This window comes from Crocodylus porosus, unplaced genomic scaffold (assembly GCF_001723895.1).
Source record: "Crocodylus porosus isolate Cpor-Errol unplaced genomic scaffold, CroPor_comp1, whole genome shotgun sequence".
NCBI classification, from domain to species: Eukaryota; Metazoa; Chordata; order Crocodylia; family Crocodylidae; genus Crocodylus; species Crocodylus porosus.
In genome coordinates, this window is record NW_017728909.1 from 63591978 (window position 1) to 63608697 (window position 16720).

Consider the following 16720-nt stretch of genomic DNA (forward strand, 5'->3'; position numbering starts at 1 on the left):
GAAGCTGGGGGAGAGTCTGCGATTTAGTATAAGAAAAGCTGTGGCAAGGCTAGGAAAGGAACAAAGTCCTTGGCAGTGTTTCTTTCTTATCGGGTGCAAGATGCAAGCTGTGCATTTCTAACAATACTTCATTTCTAACAATATTCCATTTCTAACAATATGTTGCTAAGCAGATGGTCCTCTGCATTTTATAACAGTTGGCATTTTTTCAGGGCATGTGGCTTTGTTGCTAGACAGGAGTTGCAACAGTAAAGCAGAGATCATGAACACATGGTTCACTATGACTAGGTCTGAGTCTTACAGGGAAGGAAAGGTTCAGTCTTCAGACCAGTCACAGATGGGAGTGGACATTATTTAGCTATTTGAGTAATAAAACTGTAGGTTCTAAAAGGTCAAAAAACTTGACTCAGAGTGAGGCCACATGCCTTCGTTAATAAGGGATATTTAAGAAACAGTTCTTTGGCATTTCCCTCTTCCCAGTGACATTGCACAAGCCTTGTCTGGCTCCACATATAACCTGTTCCTGATATTTCTCAGTGCCTATCAGGGATGGTGCTCCTTATTCTTGACGTAAAGGGGATAAAGAGCTGGGGTTTGTCACTGCTTGCTGCTGGCATTTCTGTGCTTGCTGTTTCAGCAGCTCTTTCTGACTTCAGATAAGTGACGTGATAATATGGGAGATAATATTCACCCTTGTGGGAGGTAGGGCTTTTGAGGCTGAAACTTATGGGTGTAATAACCCTCTGGGGTTGGGCAGAGAAGGAGGACTTGGGGCTTTTTAGAGTGTTTCAGGACATACCTGTTGGTGGTGGGACAACAACATTTGGTTGCTAAAAAGTACCAAATACTGGAGGATCTTCCAGGCTGTAAATGGATGTATTTCTCTGTGAATAGGCAGTAGTCATTCACTTGAGGAACAGTTGCCTCAATATCAGGTATGGCTTGAAGTCTGAGATGGGTATAAAATTCTAGTAGCTGATAGATGCACCTGTAGTCTGATTCTTGCTTAGTTCTCAGTTGGCTGGATAGTGTTGTATGTAACCAAGATATGGTAAAGGTGGAGAGGGAGGATATTTGGATGCTAGTGCCTGGTATGGGGAGCCTTTGTCAGTCTGGTAAGCACTCTGCTACTGAACTTTTCTGTTTCTGAAGCCCCAAAAGCGCTAAGCAGGTGGGCAGCAGGGATTCTTCATTTTCCTTTCGTGTCCTCCATCAGATCTACTATATGTTTCTCCTGGTAGTACATGTATGTATATGTTCAGCAACTAAACGTTCAAGTCATTAGAGCCTTTGGAATTTTTTCTCTACTGCACTGTTTCTTCAGAAATCCTCTGCTTGGGAAGAGTTTGTTCTCAGGATGATCTTTACACAATGCTTTAATGTTCTGTGTATATATATATATGCTTTGCAATGTCACTTTTGTTAACATTTTTAAAGGCGTCAGTCTTACTGCTTCCAGGCCTGTCAGGATTTGCTTTACATTTGTGTTAATTAGGCTGCAGCTCTGATTAAGTAGATAAGCTCTCTGATGAAAAGATTATACATGTGATAATCTCTATTATTCCATTACTTTTTCTTCAGTTAGTAAAGCTGCAAAGGCTTTGTTTTGCCTGTTTAATGGTAATTCATACTTTAAATATATAATTTAGTAGTAGTTAATTCTTGAGCAAAAACAAACTGAAATATTATAAAATTTGTGTCAACAGGAAGTTATTGTTTTAATATTTAAGGTCCTGTTTATGAATGTAGGTGCTTAAAAACATCTACATTAATGCTACAAAGCATTTAAAAATCAGCACTTAAATTCCTTAACATAGTTCTGAATGCTAGTGAGAACATCCAAATACCAGAAAATTATATATCCAGTATACATTTGAAAATTAGACTACCCAAGTGAATTCTTTTACCAAGATAGAAATTTTGCACCCACTGTTCTGGAGACTTTCCCAGAAAGAGTAAATTGCCATGTTGATCTATATTCTCAGATGACATCTAATTTTTTTATGCATATGATACATCATTTTTCTCTTCAGTGACACTATACCTGCACTTCCAAGATTAGTCTATTTAACATAGCTTTAGATGATTGTCTCTTTTATCATCTTCCCTTTTTGATAAGCCATGAACTGGCAGGTCACATGCAACTGCCTCCTAGTCTTGCTTACCAATTCATTATATAGCTCTTTGTGACTGAATCACTAGATATCATAGAAGCAGTTAGAAAGCAATACGGTATTATTCAAAGAACGTGCATTTAGGACTTTTGAAGAAATACAGCGTACTGCAAGCAACATGAAAATCCCCTTTTTCCAGTGCCTGCAACTGAGGCAGCTTTCAACACATTTCCAAAGAAAGGCAAACTTCATTAGAAATTGGACAGAATTTGAGAAAATATTGGTTACACGTATGAAAACACACAGGTCTGTGTTAATATACATCCATTTTAAATAGCCATATAGATGAAAAAACATTATTTATGATAAAATGGGCTATTGACATTGGAACAGAAATTCGTGCTAAAGAATGGGAGACCAGCTACAACAATGGTCCTCACACATCCATCTGCACAATGACAAAAGAAAATTATTTAAAAATCCTATACCTACGGTACCTCACACCACTTAAAAATTAAATGTATTTATGGTACAGGAACACACAACTGTTGGAGGGAGTATGGTCAGGTGGGAAGATCCTAGCTTATATGATGGATGGGTCGCAGAATCAAACCATTTTGGAAGAAGCTTGGAGACGTGACAAGGGAAGTAACAGGGTACCAGCTATCAGATAACCCATTAGTGTTCTTATTGAACCTTCCTGAGAACTCTGAAACATATGGCCACATCCACAGAAGCGTGGATGTTTTGTTTTCCTAGGGACAAGAAACAGTGGGCACACCTTGTACCGCTGCTAGTTCTCCCCAGGGAATGGCTGGGCCATGCACCCTCTGGCGCACAGCAGGTTACCCTGGGTGCTGTAGGGGAGGCTGGGGCCAGCACTGCTTTTTTGTGTGTGTGGATATCCAGGTGTCAAAAAGCCTCCCACGCTGCTACTTTGCAGCACAAAGAACAGCTGAATGTGCAGTATGCGGCACTACAGATGTCTGCAGTACCGCATACCACATGGCCATGCTCATCTGGACATGGCCTGTGAGTCCTAAAGAACTGAGCATTCATCTTCTAGTGGCTGTATGAATTACAGTTGCTAAAGCCTGGAAGACAAGTGACACCCTCTGCTTTCAAAAAGTTTGGAAATTTTTGGTAAGAGAAAAAGTCTTCTATCCAGTAAGTGTTCCACAAAGGAGAAGGAAAAATGATGCTTACTTAGAAGTTTGTTGGAAATTCTTGGAATATGCAAAACAAAAAGCATCTTCATCTGCCTTCAAGGAGAAAATCTGAGAAACTTTGAATACTGAAGAAAGGTGCAAGTTCTGTGAGCTAGCACTTAAGAACAAATTTGGAATAAATTTAAAATTAAAAGTAGATGATTACAAGATAGTGAGATTAGAAGATTGTGTTATACAGAGTTCTAAGGAAAAAGAGGGTGTGAATTTATTACACAGAAATTAGAAAGGAAGAGAAGAGAACACAAAACTCCTCTGGACACTGACTTGGCTTAAGAGAGCACTGTTGATGAAAGATAAATAGCTGTCTATGTATATTTTGGGGGATTGGATGCATCTTTAAATGTTACATTTGTTATTTGATCAGATGGATTTGTTAATACAGTAAAAAAACAAGGAGCAGAAGGAAGTACCATGTAACAGGTAACCAACAGGTGTTCTGTGGATGGTCATTTAAAATTTGAACAGTTTTCACAGTTTTTATTAAATCTATATGTAAAAAACATGCTTGCCAAAATAAGTTTATTTCCTCTTGTTTTTAGGTAATGTATGAAGCCATTAAAATTCCCAAATGGATTCCCCTTTCAGATATGCACCCAATAGACTATTATTCTTCTTATACCAAGAACTGCACGGGGCACTTTACAGAGAAAGAAATCAGAGATATCAGAGCTTTTTATTATGCTATGTGTGCAGAGACAGATGCCATGCTTGGTAGGTGATACTCCATAATACAGAAAACGCTATTAAAGCTGTTGACAGTTCTGATCAGACTTATTTTTTTCTAGAGAATCATTTAAGTTTGTGTATTAAATGATTTCTTAGATATAACATAAAGGATGAATAAGAAAAAGAAAAAGGTGGATTCAGGTACAAGTTCTGGGAATACTGTCAGTTTTCAATTACTAGTGGGATTTCAGACCAGGATAGTATAGTGTTATATTGGCAAATCTTAATGGCAGCCATGGCAGGGGAGGTGGTAATGCACCAGGCACCATTCCTCACGGCTAAATGATGGAAAAAACTTACTGCTACTTTGTTTAGTAATATCTAAAACAAAAAAAGCTACTGCTCAAAACACAGACCAGCACGCAAAGACCTAGTTAAAGCTAAGCCCTATGGCTCAAGTTTACCTGGAGGCTGACTACAAAGCATTGGGGTTGGGGCCTTGATTAGATGGTATCTTCATATGCAAGTGTGAAAGAAACTAGAAAAGCAGAGAATAAGCAAGGAGACAGCAGAGAAAACACTGAGGAAGGAGAGTGATCACTGAGGAGGCTGACTTAGGTTCAGCAGCACAGTGAGGGTGGTGTCCTGGGTTCTGCCTTCAGAGGAAGACAGGGGCACATGGGCCTTTGAGTCTCCACTGCTGTAGGCAAGAGGCTCTCAAGATTTGCCCGGTGCTCTGCAAATCCTAAATGTTAAAGGTATATGAAAGCAATTTGTTTAAAACATTTCTCTTGTTTCAGGTGAAATCATTTTGGCTCTGAGGGATACAGGACTTCTTAAAAGAACCATTATTATATTCACTGCAGATCATGGAGAGCTAGCTATGGAACATCAGCAGTTTTATAAAATGAGCATGTATGAAGGAAGTTCTCATGTTCCTCTTCTAGTAATGGGGCCAAATATTAAAGCACAACATCATGTGTCAAATGTGGTCTCACTTGTGGATATTTATCCTACCATGCTCGGTAAGTAATTCAGTTTTGTTTGGAATACCAAAATCTCAGTGTTTCAGTTAAGTCAAAAACAAATTAAAAGCAGTTACAATCAAAATCAGAGCTCCATTGTCCTAAGTCAGTGATTCTCAGCCAGGGTGCCAACGCACACTGCAGTGCCTTGCGTGTGAGGAGATAAGCAGATAAGCACAGGCTCAGGCTTGCCCCTGCCTAACTGATTCCCATCCTCACTGCCCAGCCTCTGTGCAAGAAGGTAAGTGCTGTAATATATAAAGTAGATTAGAAATTAGGTGTGATTCAGTTTCTAAAAGTTATGGAGGAGGGCCTTGAGTCCATAAATGGGGTTGGGGTTTAAGCGTACCTGTATTACAAGATTCTTACGACAAGTGGGTGTAAGAACTAAATGGAGGCATTGAGGATAGGTTGAGAATTACAGTCACAGAACCTAATGCTACAAAGACTAACAGTCTATGAAAGAGCATGTGTCAAATGATTCAAAGCCTCCCCCCTCCCCATATAACCTAAGAAACTTCGAAACAGTAAACTATATCCTAGTTACCTACCTAGCAATTTATTGTAGGTATCATCATATAAGGGGATCTAGGGTTGGATTTCAAGGTTAAAGTGTGATTAAGAATAAAGGCTGGCCAAGAAGGCTGAAGCTGGAGTAATGTGGCCATAAAACAAAAATACTTGAAAGCTGTAGTTAGAGCAATTTTAGGAGAACAGGCAATAGGAACCAGATTATGGAGGGTCTTGGATGAAACTGGGGGGAATGCATTTAATACCATGGTTACAGAAAGTACACTAAGTGACTTTAGAGGAGAAAGAAAGAATAGGAACATGTAATGAGTACAGAAGCTAGTATATGAAAGGTGTATTGTTTGAGGCCACACACGTAAGTACGTATTGTATTTTGAAGAGAACAGCCTTTCAACAGAAAACCAAAGAGTAGGGTAATGGAAGCATGAGAGTAGAGGTGAAGGAGGCCATGAGTTAGAAAAGATTGGGTTAACTGGAACTATTGGAAGGATTAAAGAAGGAAAATATATGAGAGACCTCATTGAATGAGCCACTGCATCGGTGATCAGCAGAGATGATCTAGCATTCATGGTCAAATGTAAAAGATGAAAATAAGAGAAAAAGGGTGATGATGAAATACAGTAGCGTTTAAAATCGGAGAGAATGAAGGAAGGCCTTGATGACAAAAGTATGGAGAGGAACAGAGGTATCAGGTACAAGGAAGAAAGCATTAAAAGGCACAGAAAAGAAAAATTAAAGGTGACAGAAGTTGGTTAGGCAGCAGTAAAAGTGAGGCAATACAAAAAGGATGAGAGGACCTGCATACTTTCTTCTCTGCCCCCTTCACTGCCCCACCTTCCATTATGCCACCTCCACTGCTCAGATTTCCTCACTTCTCTGTCTCCTTGATTCTTCCTTCTGATGCCTATTTATACTGCTCTTTCTCTCCTACCCACCATTGTCTTCTCCTTAAACTGCACATGTGCTAAAGTCATTCAGTTGACAATACAGGCAAATTATTTTTTGTCCAAAGAACGAAGTACAGCAGAAGCATGGTGCAAATGGTCCCCAATCTTTACTTTTATAACATGCCTCTGATGAGATCCCTTACACGACAGAAGATAGTTCAGTTTCCATGCAGAATATATCATGGGGCTCTCTTGAGAGTACAGTCAAGGATGTCAATACCTACTTTATGGCAGTGTTAATTTTTATATTAACTGTTCTACTAAAGACAAGGGCTGGGACCACGTGAGTTGAGTCATCTGATGATAATATCTGCCAATCCTATCTAGACCCTAATTTAATTGGTAGTCAAGAAATTAAAGTTCTGCTTCATTTAACCAATCTCCTGTGGTGTAAAAAATTATATGTCCCAGATCTGGTACTTATATATAGGGACCTACTGAATTTGGGGCAGCTGCCCCGATTTTGTGGTTTGATTGCAGCACTGGTCACCATTTTTGTGGGAGAGCGTGGCACCCCTACCACACACACACACCTCTGACAGAGGGGCCCCAGAAGTCCCAGCCCTCCTCAGAGGGGAGGGGTGGGATTTCTGGGCCCCCTTGGCCAGAGACATGGGGGTGGGGGGTCACCATGCTCTGCCATGAAAATCTCCCCCCGCTTCCCCTATGCTTCAGGACACCAGGGCTTCCCTCCCTTTTCTATTTTTGCAGCATTCTCCTCCCCCTCACTCCCCCACTTGCTGCTGAGTTTGCACTTCTTCATAGGGACCTACCTATTTTCCAGTTTCCACGAAAATCATGAAATCGCAAATTCATTAGGTCCCTACTTATATACAAACACATACAAAACAGATTTTAAATCTCTCATTTGTCTCCTCCCCAAATAAGTTTCTTGGCCAAATGTTTAAAACCCTTCATTTCAATCTCTTTTTCTGAAGTTTGCATTTTAAAGGCCTCTCCCTTCCTGTTCTGTCTTTCAGTCTCCTGTTCTGTCATTTTTTCCTTCTTGTAAGCCACATTCCAAAAATAGAAACATAAATCAAGTAAAATTAAATTATTTAGGTAAGAAAAAATAAAAGCATGTCTGTCATCTCTTAACCTTTCTGCCACACAACACTGCTGCCTAGTGATAAAACAGACTTGGATCTTTTTTCCATGATAAATATAATCCCTTTGGTCTTATATGGTACAAGGAAGTATTTTCTCCCAAGGTACCATTTCATCTACATATTTAGTTTCCTGAAAAATTGCTTACCCTATTGGATCATGTGCCTTCAGTACATACTATATGCTAAGGCTCATATTCCCAGCAAGGACTTTATAATAGGTATAATTTCTGTGATAGTGCATCTGTTCTTCCATCTTGTAACAGGAAGGAGAATGTCCTCTCTTGGCTCCTGAATTGCTGGTCAGTGGGGAAGTGTTGTGGGGACATGGCCTTCATAGATTTCATAGACATTTGGGCTGGAAGGGACCCCGGAGGATCATCGAATCCAGCCCCCTGCCCCAAGGGCAGGAAGTCAGCAGGGATCATAGGATCCCAGCAAGATAAGCATCCAAATGTGTTTTGAAGGCGTTCAAAGTAGGTGCTTGAACCGCCTCCGGCGGCAGTGTATTCGAAACCTTGGGGGTTCGGGCAGTAAAGAAGTTCTTCCTTATGTCCAGCCTGAATCGGTCACAGTGGAGTTTGTGACTGTTCGATTTTTGTCATTCCTTGGGGCGCTCCGGTGAACAGACGTTCCCCCAGATCCTGATGAGCACCCCTGATAAATTTATAGGTGGCCACCAGATCGCCCCAAACCCACGCTTTTCTAGGCTGACGAGTCCCATGGCTCTCAGCCTCTCATCATAAGGTCTGTTTTCCTGACCTCTGATCATGCTCTCCTCTGCACTCTCTCAAGGTTCTCCAAATCCCTTTTGAATTGTGAAGCCCAAAATCATTTTGGAAAGGCTTGTGCCATTGAAGATCCCTAATCTTTGAACAATGTTTGCACTTAACGGGACACAGGTACTGCAGGTCTTTCCACGTGCTACACAGGGATATGAGAAAGAAACTTAAGTCCCGTTTAGGACCGGGCATAGTCTAGCCCACAAACTGGAGATTACCATTTTTCTTTTTATTGCTAAGGAAAAGTTTTCTATTCGCTATGGCAGGAAGCAGAAAGAGAGTTTGATGGCAAACGTATAGTTTGCAAAAGCAACTTAACAAAAGAGAGGGAATAGGGAAAAAAAAGAAAAAAGGCTACATACTACTGAAGGGTTATGGAAAGAGAATTCACCAGCTAGGACTACCCATATAGAGGGTACCCTTAACAATGAAGTGACCACTCCATGTACCTGCAGTAATTTTTAGATAAAATATACATTACACAAATCTATCATGAGATAGGCAATGTTGAGTTCATAATCAGTGTAGATTGTATTTGGAAGAATAATAAAAACAGTTCACATATGTAGTACTTTGATGTTAGTAGGCACTTTGGCATTTAGATAGCAGAGAACTTTACTCATGCTAAGCTGCCTAAATAGAGAGCAGCACCAGGGCACATGCTCAAGGCCCCTCTCACTGTCTACTATGCCTAAATGCCAACATTGGTCATATGCCAAGCAGAAGTGGACAGAGCTTGATTCTCAGCAGCAAAGACAGATATAAACCTTCCCCTAGCACATCTTAAAGACATTGCAGCCTCCTAATGACATCTGTTGAAATGAAAAAACACCCATACTGTGACTGAGCTGAGACAGGCCCCCACAGCTGCACTATGTAATAGAAAATTGCATGGAATTTCTGTTATGCTGTGTACCAACAGAATAACCTTTCTGCCAGGACTTCCACTCACTGTCTTCTCACTAGCATTTGTAAGGAGGTGAGTAACCAGGGCTGAATTACTTTACCTCCCTGTATTTCAGCTTCCCCATTTGTAAAGTGGGAATATTGATATTGAGATCCTTTTGGAAAATAATTTGTGATCCACTGATGAAAAACAATATATGTGGGGTACAGTAGTTGCTAATGCAGTGCCTGTGGCAGAGGAATCCTCTTTCAGTTAGTTAATTCTTAATACTTATCTGGCTCTCTCAGCTTACATAAAGAGGCCAAAGCAAAGGTGAGATTCTTAAAGGTGAAGGAGCACCACCTGTGTGTGTCCAGTTAAGTGAAATTCAGGTTGCTGGGATAGCAGTGTAATGGAATTTCCCTGCGTTGTGGTTTTTATGCCTCAATGGTAGTGTTCTAGTGTATGCTCTTTGATGGTGGTCTTACCAGGAACAAAATTTAGAGGACATGTATTAATTCAGCAGCATGTTCACTGTGTACTGTATTCACTCAAATCCAAGATAAAGTTCCCCCCCTCCACACACTCTCTACCAGTCAACCTAGGGGGAAAAAGAATCTCATCTTAGATGTGTGTACCAAGCAGGGTGGGAGGGGGCAGGCAGCTGCTGCAGCTCTGACTCAGGCCCTGAGCCCAGGTTGAAGCCAGTCAGACCCACATCAGCCTCCTCCCTGCCCCCTCTGCTTGTCAACTGCAGCTTCTCCCCACTCCCTGCCCCATTCATTGTCATTCATAGCTCAGCCCCAGACCAGGCTGGGTTTCCTTCCAGGCATGGAGCACATGGAAATCCTGTCCCCAGCCCAGCCAGTCAGCAGCACTGACATTACTGCATGGCCCAGCAAGGGCTGAGCTTCCACATGCTGTGCTCTGGGAGGGAACAGAGCTCCAGCAGTATCTGACAGCCAGGTGGGAGGTAGGGGAAGTAGGAGAGAGACTGCAGAAAGCAGGGGTGAGGACAGGGCAGAGATTGTGGAGTGGAGGGGGAGGGGAAAAGGCTATGGAAAGCTGGGAGTACAGGGGCAAGAAGGCTGCCTGACCCTCACCCCCCACCTTCTATTTTCCCTGCTGCAGCAGTTGTGGGGTGAGGGACAAATTTAAGACAATTCTTCAATAATTGTAACCAATTCATAATTTTTCCATATATAAAATCTAATTACTGGGGGGTCATCTTAAAATTCAGAGACAACTTAGATTTGAGTAGATACAGAACCAAGACTTCATTATTGTTACTAGCATTATTTAAGAGAAGGTTTAATAATGTTGGTCTTTGTTTAGATATAGCTGGAATCCCTCTCCCTCAGAACCTCAGTGGGTATTCCCTGATGCCTCTGTTATCTGAAAAGGCAGAAGATGAAACCTTACCCAGAAGCCCACATCCAACATGGGTACTAAGCGAGTTCCATGGATGCAATGTGAATTCTTCCACCTATATGCTTCGAACTGACAAATGGAAATATATTGCATATTCAAATGATCACTCTATTCCACCTCAGCTCTTTGGTATATTAACAACTTTTACTTTACTAATTTTTTTTAATTTCTCAGTTTTGTTTAATTTAAAAAATACCTTGGCAAACTATTAACAGTTCTTTTTTGTTGCAGACCTTTTTGCCGATCCAGATGAACTAACAAATGTAGCTACAACATACAGGGAAGTAGCACACTCCTTGGAGAAAAAACTTCGTTCTGTACTTGACTATCCAAAGGTCTCTGCCTCTGTCCATGAGTACAACAAGAAGCAGTTTATCAATTGGAAACAGAGTGTAGGACAGAACTACTCAAATATTATTGCAAACCTTAGGTGGCATCAAGACTGGTTAAAGGACCCAAAAAAGTATGAACGTGCAATTGATAAGTGGCTTAAATAGAACATTTCTGTACAGAAAAAAATACAGAAAGGAAGTATTGACTCTGTTATATATCATTTCTATGAAATAAATTAGTATAGTGAATGCACTCAAGAAATAAAACTATTAGAGTTGGGTACTTTGTGCCCAAAAACTTGTCAAACTTCCTTCCCAGTTATATAGTTGTTCTAATAAAAGATAGTAGCAATGCAGTAATCCAAGGATTATCATCACAACCTTAACTTGAGATCCTTTAAAGCAATAATCATACAGGGCACATCTACATACGACATTGTTGCTGTCTATGTTGCTGTAGCAATGCACTATGGCAAGAGTGTCCGCAGGCAAAACCTGTGACACCGCAGCTACAATCGCTGTAGTGAACGCGCTCCCCCAGTTGCATTGCTATGGCAATGTAGTGCCTAAAAATAAATCAGGCACAGTACTGGCTGTAACTGTGCCATAGCAGCACGTGTAGATGTGCCCACAGACTTGGATTTTTCTTTTAGCAAGACATGTATTTTATATAATCAATCATGTTACCAAGTCTGCATTCCATCAGATGAAACTTTTAGTTCAAGGTTAAATCAGTTGTCATAGTTGGGAAGGAAAGTGCATAAATATAAATTCATTTCCATAAAATAGTCCTGATTATTGAGAAAATGTATGATGCTTTAAGCAATTAAACACTAAAACCCAATGAGAATTTGCATGTATAAGAGACATTAAGACCTCAGGATTTGGCATAGTGGGGGACAGATTATGGTAATGTATTGTAACATCAGGTTTGGGTCTAGATATATTTGCCTGGGTCAGCAAGCATACAGCTGTGAAAACAGCATGAGAAAGTATAATAATTAGTACGGGTCTGAAAAAAAAATCAGAGGTCCATTCTTGTATTTATCATAGAAACCTTCTCTATGCAGACCCAGTGGGATTCTTCCTCTCCAGAAGTGTCTTAGTGGGCAGCTTCTAACCATTAAGACTGGTGCCTGCTTTTGTGAACCTCTGAATTATATGAAGATGACAAACAAATCACAGAACAACAAATATACAAACAGAAAAAACAAGATTTTGTATACTAGTGGAAACTAACCAAAACCCAAACGTGTGTGTAGAAATTTAAGCTTCAACAACTGCTTCTGTGCAGCAGAAAATAAAGACAGACTGTGTAAAGCCACAGTCCTGCTCTTAGCTCCTGCAGGTTGACATTTATCTCTTCATGAATCTGCATGCAAAATTAGGGCCTAAAATATATAATAGAGATAGGATGCAGGGGATGCCTAAAAGAATGATGAACTTAGTTGTTACTATTCTGCATCACAATGCGGAGATGTATCACAGAAAATAAGCAGGAAATTAAATTAGTTTGTGATTAACGCTGTTTTTAATTAAATCCATCATTAAATCATCATGAAAATGTACAGTTTGTTGTTGTACATAGCCAGCTACAGAAGTAGCTATTTAAGGTCATATAATCCTTCATACTTAAAAACTGACATATAATAAGTCGGGCTGCTTGCAGAGATTTAAGAAAAAGCAGTCACACTTTACCAGAAGTAGCACATTACTTTGACCTGACTCTGCAGTATCTGAATAGATTGGGTGCTGCAGCAGGGCTTTTGGGCATTTTTAGCTAAAGCAGAGTTAATCAGCTATTAAATAAAAGTGCCAAAAAAGCCCCACTAAAGTGCCCAGTCTATACAGACGTCAGGCAAGCTAGGTCCAACTAAGGCACTGCCTCTTTTGGGCATGTTCAGGGCTCAGCACAGGAATGCACTGAGCTTAAAGTAAAACGCTGTTTTTTATTTTGGGGGCGGGGGGGTTGTTTGTTTTTTTAACATCTGCAAGCAGCCTCAGTGATAAAATTAGGCTGTCAAAAATGGACATGAAAATACTACTTATTTATTGACTTAAACATGGTATATGTATCCAATAAACTGTTTTGATAAACTATGTTTTATAGCTATACTATATTATACATTTGCACTAATAAAACCTTATAGTTCACTTACTGCTGTTATAATATTTCTCCTTCAATTCTTGTTCCAAGTCTGAGGATTATAAATGAATAGGCCAAAGCTACTCCTTGAGCAAAATAGTGCACACAGTTCTTATTAAAATGGGTACACACTTCAAATACAGATGGACTCGCTATCAGCAAAAATGAAAATTAGAAAAAAGATCAGATATCAGCAGTGAATTGTAAACTGGCTATATAAATTGAGAAAAGAAGTATACTTCTGGGAAGGCCTAGGACCAATCTGTATGGAAGGGAATTGCAAATCATCAACATTCAAAGGTCTGGAGGGAGGTAACACACTGTATAGAATGTACAATAATAAAATAAAATTACCATAAGCTTTTGTTCCAGTGGTATTTTGTTACAGAGTATTTACAGAATTATCTAGAAGGGAAAATGATGTCTCATTGGAAGGTCAGGCAGAATAGTAAATTTTCTCTGAAGCTAGTGAGCTTGCTTTACAAGGTAGTTCTTGGTAGGCGTTTTACTCAAAGCGTTAACGTGTGCTAGCATTAGGGACAACTTTCTGGTGCGAGTGCTGGAGCTTGGCCCTATTGTTCTTGACCTGCTGTTCACACACAGGGAAGAATTTAGTGGGGAATGTGGTAGTGGATGGCAACTTGGACAGCAGTGACCACAAGATGATTGAGTTCAGGATCCAGAAGGAAGAAAGGAAAGCAGCAGAGTAAGGACCCTGGACTTCAGAAAAGCAGATTTTGACTCGCTCAGGGAACTTATGGGCAGGATCCCCTGGGAAGCCAGTCTAAGGGAAGAGGAATCCAGGAGAGCTGGCTGTACTTTAGAGAAGCCTTACTGAGAGTGCAGGAACAAACCTTTCCAATGTGCAGGAAGACTAGCAAGTATGACAGAAGACCAGCTTGGCTTAGCAGGGAACTCTTCAGTAAGCTAAATCATAAAAAGGCAGCTTATAAGTGGACGCTTGGACAAACAGCTAGGGAGGAGTATAAGAGTGTTGCTCAAGCATGCAGGGATGAAGTCAGGAAGGACAAAGTACAATTGGAGTTGCTAGCAAGGGATGTGAAGGGTAACAAGAAGGGTTTCTACAAGTATGTCAGTAACAAGAACAAAATCAGGGAAAGTGTGGGCCCCTTACTGAGTGGGAGAGGCAACGCAGTGACAAAGGACATAGAAAAGGCTGAAGCGCTCAATGCCCTTTTCACCTCAGTCTTCACAGGCAAGGTCAGCTCCCAGACTACTGCATCTGGCAGCATAGTTTGGAGAGGAAGTGACCAGTCAACTGGAAAAAAAACAGGTTAGGAACTATTTAGAAAAGCTGGACATATACAAGTCCACGGGGCTGGATGGGATGCACCCTAGGGTGCTCAGCGAGTTGGCCAATGAGATTGCAGGGCCACTGGCCATCATCTTTGAAAACTCATGGTGATTGGGAGAGATCCTGGACAATTGGAAAGGGGCAACTATAGTGCCCATGTTTAAGAAAGGGAAAAAGGAGGATCCAGGGAACTACACACCTGTCAGCCTCACCTCAGTTCCTGAAAAATGGAGATCCTCAAGGAATCCATTTCTAAGCACTTGGAAGGAGAAGATGGTGATTAGGAACAGTCAGCATGGATTCAACAAGAGCAAGTCATGCCTGACCAACCTGATTGCCTTCTATGATGAGATAACTGGCTCTGTGGATGCACGGAGACTGGTGGATGTGGTATACCTTGACTTTAGCAAGGTTTTTGATATCGTCTCCCATGACAGTCTCACAATCATCTATGGGTTAGATGAATAGACTGTAAGGTAAATAGAAAACTGGCTGGATCATCGGGCAGAAAGGGTAGTAATCAGTGGCTTGAAGTCTAGTTGGCAACTAGTAGTAAGCGGAGTGCCCAGGGGTTGGTCTTGGGGCCAGTTTTGTTCAATATCTCCATCAATGATCTGTTAGATGGCACAGAGTGTACCCTCAGCAAGTTTGCAGATGACACCAAGCCAGGAAGAGTATTAGATATGCTGGAAGGTAGGGCTAGGATTCAGGCAGACCTCAACAAATTGGAGGATTGGACCAAAAGAAATCTCACGAGGTTCAATAAGGACAAGTGCAAAGTCCTGCACTTAGGACAGAAGAAACCCATGCACCGTTACAGCCTGGGGATGACTACCTGGGTAGCAGCTCTGCAGAGAAGGACCTGGGTGTTGCAGTGGATGATAAATTGAATAAATGAGCCAGCAGTGTGCCCTTGTTGCCAAGAAGGCTAGCAGCATACTAGGCTGCATTGGTAGGAGCACTGCCAGAAGATCAAGGAAAGTGATTATCAGGGATCCTGGTTTTCCCCGATTCAAAACTGCAAATTCTCCAATTAAAAACCCAAAATCTGTGATAAAAATTAGTGGTTCCTCACAGCCCCTCCCAGTGCTGCTGGTGCCCCGTGCTCCCTCCCACCCAGTCTCAACAGCCCTCCTGATGCCCCTTGCAACAGCCCCTCAGATCCAAAGACATGCAGACAGACACCGACACCCACCCCAGCAGGTAAGTGTGTGGAGGGAAGGGGCAGGGGAAAGGAAAGTTGTTAGGGGAGTAGATCAAGAAGAGGGGAGTGTGCCCCTGTGCCCACTCCCAGGAGCAGGGCCAGGGGGTGAGGACAGGGGTGCCACTCTGTGGGCCACGCACATGCCGGCCAGCCTGACAGGAGGTTCGCACGCAGAGGCCACCACCACAACTCTGCCACTGTACCTTGCGCTACCATCCCACAGCCACCTGAATGGCTTTGTGGGCAAGTGGCACAGGGCGCAGCAGCAGCAGTGCGGTGGCAACCACCGTGTGCAGGCCACATATGTGCTGCCCGGCTGGGGGGTAAAATGGGGGCTTACATTCAGCGGCATGCCCCGCAACTAGCTGCACGGTTCCATGGTGGCATCTGCATGCAGGGTGGAGGGGCTTTGCGGGCAAGCACTGCCACTGCAGAGCCATGCCCTTCACCCCTAGATCCTAGAGGTAAGTGGGGTTCGGGGGCTGTGAGGCAGGGCTGGGGAAGATGGTTGGGGGCTGAGGGAGCAGGGGGTGCTGCCGACCCCAGGTGGCACTTCGCAGCTGGGAGCAGGGCCAGGGGATGAGGGCAAGGGCGCCCCTCTGCAGGGGGCCTTGCAGGCAAGTGATGCAGGGCACAGTGTGGTGCCTGCCATGTGTAGGCCACACGTGCCGCCCGACCGCCTGCCCAGGGGAGGGGGAGATGGAGGCTGGCATGTGGCTGGAGTACAGCTCCATGGCCTGCTCTGCAGTAAGGATGGGGGTGCGGGGGCTTGGGCTTGCATGCAGCGCTGCCACTTACCTGGAAGCCCATTATGGTGGTAACGGCCACTGCCTCCAAAACCTTCCACTGCCACCACAGAGCTCTGCCCGGAGCTGTGCGGCTGGCTGCTGGGCGGCAGCAACAGCGTGGTGGTGGCCGGGCAGCACACAGCCATCCCCACCACCTCCCCGCGCTGCGCCGGTGCCTCCAGCTGCACAGCTCCGAGCACAGCTCCACAGCAGCAGGA

General features: G+C 42.6%; 1 protein-coding gene across 2 annotated transcripts in view; it reads left to right on the top strand.

Annotated features, from left to right (window-relative positions):
* ARSK (arylsulfatase family member K) overlaps positions 1-12548 on the top strand; it is a 43864-nt gene extending 31316 nt beyond the window's left edge. Inside the window, exons 5-8 of one of the 2 annotated variants that reach the window (XM_019532391.1) lie at positions 3883-4054; positions 4810-5034; positions 10622-10846; positions 10949-12548. In XM_019532391.1, coding sequence (XP_019387936.1) covers positions 3883-4054; positions 4810-5034; positions 10622-10846; positions 10949-11214 — 888 coding nt within the window. In that variant the 3' untranslated portion in view covers positions 11215-12548. The remainder of the gene's footprint in view (positions 1-3882; positions 4055-4809; positions 5035-10621; positions 10847-10948) is intronic. The other variant, XM_019532392.1, reaches the window with a different exon arrangement.
* The last annotated feature ends 4172 nt before the right edge of the window (positions 12549-16720 follow it).